The sequence below is a fragment of the Verticillium dahliae genome, genomic scaffold (genome assembly GCF_000150675.1).
Source record: "Verticillium dahliae VdLs.17 supercont1.2 genomic scaffold, whole genome shotgun sequence".
Taxonomy (NCBI): domain Eukaryota; kingdom Fungi; phylum Ascomycota; class Sordariomycetes; order Glomerellales; family Plectosphaerellaceae; genus Verticillium; species Verticillium dahliae.
This window is the reverse complement of record NW_009276916.1, coordinates 101,125-106,244: the sequence shown is the minus strand read 5'-3', so window position 1 is coordinate 106,244 and position 5,120 is coordinate 101,125. Positions and strand designations below refer to the sequence as shown.

The 5,120-nt window shown below is 57.9% G+C and overlaps 2 protein-coding genes across 2 annotated transcripts in view; one reads left to right on the top strand and one right to left on the bottom strand.

Moving 5' to 3' along the window:
• Positions 1–1,747: 1,747 nt before the first annotated feature.
• On the top strand, positions 1,748–3,529 carry VDAG_00832 (inner membrane transport protein yfaV; the record flags this gene model as incomplete). Its single annotated transcript, XM_009649718.1, has 4 exons — positions 1,748–1,884; positions 1,942–2,450; positions 2,541–3,159; positions 3,373–3,529. 4 exons carry the CDS (start codon positions 1,748–1,750, stop codon positions 3,527–3,529), a joined length of 1,422 nt encoding a protein of 473 aa, XP_009648013.1.
• A 609-nt stretch (positions 3,530–4,138) lies between these two features.
• Positions 4,139–5,120, bottom strand: part of VDAG_00831 (alkaline phosphatase) — a gene marked incomplete at both ends in the record, with an annotated part of 1,609 nt that continues 627 nt past the window's right edge. Inside the window, 2 exons of the mRNA XM_009649717.1 lie at positions 4,139–4,911; positions 4,962–5,082. Of these exons, the coding sequence (XP_009648012.1) occupies positions 4,139–4,911; positions 4,962–5,082 (894 nt within the window). The remainder of the gene's footprint in view (positions 4,912–4,961; positions 5,083–5,120) is intronic.

The following is a 5,120-nucleotide window of genomic DNA, read 5'->3' as shown; positions in this document are numbered from 1 at the left end:
GGGGCCCATTAGGCTATTCTGGGTAACCCCGGTGAACGCTTCCCATGTCCCTGGAGACCTGACCGGCTTCCCCAAATCCGCTTTAAAGTCTAACGTTCAAGATCGATCGCATACTCGGGTCACAGTGACCCCAGTCCCCAAACGAACCTCCCCTACCTTTAGCTTTTTGACATGACTTGGTCGATGACTAATCGTTGGCCTACCCCAGTTACGTCATCGCTGTCTCTACTTGGGCGCGGTCGTCGGGCTTTAGTGCCGTCATGCCCGCTTCTTTGTGCCACGGACCCCACGCCCGAAAAGCCACGAACTACAAGCTTCCACCTGTCCGCTCTCCCTGTTCATATATATTATCAATTATCTACCTATCTCTTAGCTATCCTCTCTGCTATGCTGCGTCGTGTGCTCGTCATGTATTTTCGTAGCCTTCGTCGCCCCCTCTCTACTCTAGCACGTGTCGGTATTCGGTCTATGTTCTTCATCTTTTCTCTCATACCCTCATGTATCTCTCTACCTATCGGCGTCTATATGCGCAGATAAGCAGGGGACACACATATATCTGTGTATACGTGGGCGCTTTTTTCTAGCCACCCTCCTTCCTGGACCTTGCTCGTTCAACCCCACGAGCGTGCATAAAGTCAGTTCTTCGTCGCGGAGTTCCCAGGGGGGCGCCCCTCGGCACCCCGCCCAAAAAGAACAAACCTTTATTTAGACAACCCGGGGTTCGGTTTTATAAAAAAAAAAAAATAGAGTTATATCGGGGGGGGGATTTTTTTGGGGGGGGGGGGGTTTTCTAAAAAAAGGGGGCCCCTCTTGTTTTTTTTTAGATATTCCCCCGGGGGGGCCCCCCCTTTGGGGCCCCGGGGGGGGGGGGGGGGGGGGGGGGGGGATGGGCGTCTTGTCGTTCAAATCCCGTCACTCAAACACCGAAAGAGATGAGCGTACGACGTGAAGGGCCTCGGTGTATGCTGTCATCGGCGCCAGAGCCGGGGGGAAAGGAGCTGTTAAGTTTGGGGGTCGAGGGAGACGGTCTGGGGGAACACATGGGGGCAATGAAGCATGAAGGCAAAGAGCGGCAGGGGGGTCGCGATTTTGTGCCGCTCTTCGCGTGGCACCGCCGCTTGCGCCATGCGATTTAAAGGTCTGATGTGGAGACGATGAACCCTGACGATAACAAGGGTCGTTCGATATCAATGCCCTCTCACTTGCGGGATTGGGACTCCTGGCGCGCTTCTCCTCGGCGGATGCCATCTTAGCGTCTATGGCGACATGGCCGCGAAACCACAACGAACACACTCCCAAGAGTCGCCAAAAGGCACAAGAGGCACCAGACATGGGGGCGCTGCGAGACGGCAGATGGCGCACCACATGCCGGCGAACGTCACTAAAGCCATTGCGCCATCGCTTTTCAAATCCCAGTTGTCTGGGCTGCGGCCTCTGACGTTGGGATAACGAACTGACACCTATGGTGATTCGCTGGGACTCTTGATGCTGAGGTTCGTCGACCATTTCGGCCTTTGAATATCGAGCTGAAGTCTTTGGGGGGGACAGTGTCGAAGGATTATATCTTGTTCGAGATGCCGATGCCTGCTGATCGTGAAGCTGGCTGATCTCCACGACCGTACCATTGTCTGCCCAGAGTCTTTTGGTCTTGAGATCCCGATTCGCCTGACTTGAACACCGAAAGACTGGGCATTGCCAAGGAGTCCTCTCGTTGCTGACGAAGAGGGATAAGGCAGACAAAGGAATCATGGAAACTTCCAAACAACTGCCTAGGAGAAACGGAGAGAAGGGGGTTGACAGCGAGCCTCAGACGGACCAAAACTCCATCGAATCGGCTGATGTGCAGGAATGGAGCCACCAGGAGGAGCTCAAGGCGAGGAGAAAGTAAGCCGCTCTACACGTCTCGATCCAGCCCCTCGGTCAACTCGACTAACAGCATAGGGTCGACTCAACCGTCTTGCCCCTGCTCTTCCTGGGCCTCCTCGTCTTCCAGCTTGACCGCATGAACCTTGCCAGTGCTCTGACTGATGGCTTCGCCGTCGACATTGCCGTCACGCAAGAAACCATCAACCTCGGAAACCAGCTCATGTTCATGGGTATCGTCGTCCTCGAGATCCCCTCCAACATGCTCCTCCAGAAGCTGGGCCCTCGCCGCTGGATCTCCGCCCAGGTCTTCATCTTTGGCCTCGTCGCCACGATGCAGTTCCTCCTCGTCAACCGCACCGGCTTCCTCGTCGCCCGTCTCATCCTCGGGTTCTCTGAAGCCGGCTACATTCCCGGCGCCGTCTACACCCTGTCCATGTGGTATCCGAAGCGCGAGCTAGCCAAGCGCGTCGCTATCTTCTTCTTTGGCATGTTCGGCGGCAACGCCCTGAGTCCTGTGCTCGCCTCGGGCATCCTCCAGCTCGGCGGCAGAGCTGGCCTCAAAGGCTGGCAGTGGCTGTTTCTTCGTGAGTCTCCTTTCTGTGCCCCTTTCCTGTTGACGTTTGCCTCTCGCTCGCTTCTCAACATCAGTGCTTCCCACTAACAAGACACCCCAGTCGAGGGTCTCTTCACCATCTGCGTCTCCGGCCTCCTCTTCCTCACGCTGCCAGGCTCCCCCGACGAGCCGCGGCCGCTGCTGTCGCCCGGCCTGATCCGCTTCACGCCGCACGAGCAGCGCATCCTGCGCGCGCGCATCGAGCACGACGACGCGCACCGCAAGGGGGGCGCCCAAGGGCTCGCCATCCCCTGGCGCCTCGTCTGGCGCACCGTCTCGCACTGGCGCCGCTGGCCGCACTACGTCTCGACCTTTGCCGTCTTCTCGACCTGGTCGCCCCTGACGACCTACACGCCCTCCATCATCATGGCCCTCGGCTTCGGCCGCATCGAGGCCAACGCCCTCGCCGCCGTCGGCGCCTCGCTCGCCCTCGTCGTCGTCTTTGCCTTTGCCTACCTCAGCGACCGCACCGGCCGGCGCGGCCTCTCCGTCATCACGGCCCACGTGTGCTACCTCGTTGCCCTCGTCGTCGCGCGCACCGTGCACCCCCATGTCGGCAGGTGGTCGAGGTGGGGGCTCTGGACGGCCGTCAACAGCTTCGCCGTCGGCTACCATCCCGTCCACAACTCGTGGGTGCAGCTCAACTGTCGAGAGCCGGGCGAGAGGAGCATTGCCATTGCGTAAGTGTCCTCCCTATTCTCGTTCCTCTCCAAGTCTCAAAAAGACGAGAAACAAGGGGCCACGATAGCTGACCGAAGCAGCATGTGGGTCATGGCTGCCATTAGCGGGCTGATGGTCGGCACGCAGTATTTCAAGGGCAGCGACAAGCCATTGTAAGTGTACCACCCTGCGTGAAGCGCTGTCGTGGCGAACTGATGCTGACGTCTCGATAGCTACAGCACCGGTCTGCGGACCATGATCATCATGGTGTCGGGGGGCATGGTTTTCGCCGTCATCCAGGACGTTTTTTACGTTGTGCATAACCCCCGTGTGCGGTCCGGGAAGCACAAGACGAAGGATGGTTCGGAGCCGTACATTTTTTTTCCTTGAACTGAAGGGAAGGGGGGGGGGGGGGGGGTACTTCTTTTGGTGGGGGGAATACCATATGGATAGATAGCCTTGGAAATCTAGAGTATTGATTTCGATCAGAATTCACTCGTGAACGCTTGTTTTGCGGAGGCTACTACCTGGACATTCAACCGGCATCGGCCAGAGATGTCGCTGATGACCCCCGCGGATTGACACGTCGGTTCAGAGCGTCTCTTTCGTCGACATTTCTCAAAGCGTGAGGCCTCTCCAGTCTTGGGCCAGCAGAAGACACTACTGCCTTGCACGATGCTTAGACACGCTTGTTCACTAAACAATCGGAGACGATATCACTCTACTAACCAATATGCCCTGCCAATGCCTTTTTGGAGGGCATGTATTAAAGTCAAGGAGGTTCAGTTGGACTGGTCGCTCGAACTACCCCTTTTCACCAATACGTCCGACCAGCGGTCAAACAGGCAAAGCACAGTTGGCTCATGACAGGAGCGTTCAAACAATGATAAATTATGTACTTGATTCAAGATATTGAGTCGTCTTCAAGGCCCCTAATCATTACCTGCCGTCCATAACAGAACTGACTGCTAACAGAACTGACTGCCGACAACGCAAAATCTAGTGCGTGTGGTGACCGCTCGAGCTAGTCCCAAACTCGCGCTTCGTCACCCAGCTCGTGCCGTTGGCGCGCAGGAGCTTGGTCACCTCGTCCATGTCCACGCCAAGCACCCTCTCGGCGATACGCGGCAGCTCCGTGTTGTCCCAGTGGCCGGCCAGCTCGCCCTTGAACGCCTCAGCCTTGTCACCTGCGGCATATCCAAACAGCGTCACATCTGACGCCGTGTGGCCGCCCGTCGACCAGTTGACACCGGCGCGGGATCTGAGCAGAGAGACGAGTGCGCTGCCCAGGTTCGACGCTGCGAGCAGGCTCGTGATCTCGGCGCTGCTGGCGTCGGCGAGGCCGTACTCGGGAAGAATCTCGGACACGAGGTACTCGCGACGGTCGGCACCCGAGGGGCGAGCGCTCCAGAGGCGCTCAACACCCTCGCGCGAGCGCCTAGCCTTCTGCAGGGGTAGAGGGTTGAAACCGTTGAGCGTCAGTCCGCCGCACTCGTGGTCGGCGGCGGACATGAGAACCGTGTCGTCGTGCTCGTCGATCCACTCACGGACAAAGCCCATGACATCGTTATACATGATGGTCTCGTGGACGTGGGCCGCGGCATCGTTGGCGTGGCCGGCGTGATCGATACGCGAGGCCTCGATCATGATGAAGTATCCCTTCTCCTTGCAGTGGGTGGCGCGGTGGAGGGCGTTCAGAGACGTCTCGACCATCTCAAGGAGCGAAGGCTCGTCCTGGTCAATCTTGCGGTCCATCTCATACTTAAGCTGGTCTATCGTACGTCAGCGTTATGAGGACCGCCTGAACTAAAAGAATCCTTACCGTCGTTGAAGAGGCCGATAAAGGGGATCCGGATGTCACCGAGACCCTTCTTAAGCGCATCGAACTCGTCACGGTTCTGCATGACATGGTAGCCGTGGTCCTCGGCGTAGCCGAAGAGATCCTTGATATCGCGGCGGCACGACCCGGAAGCCGTGTGAA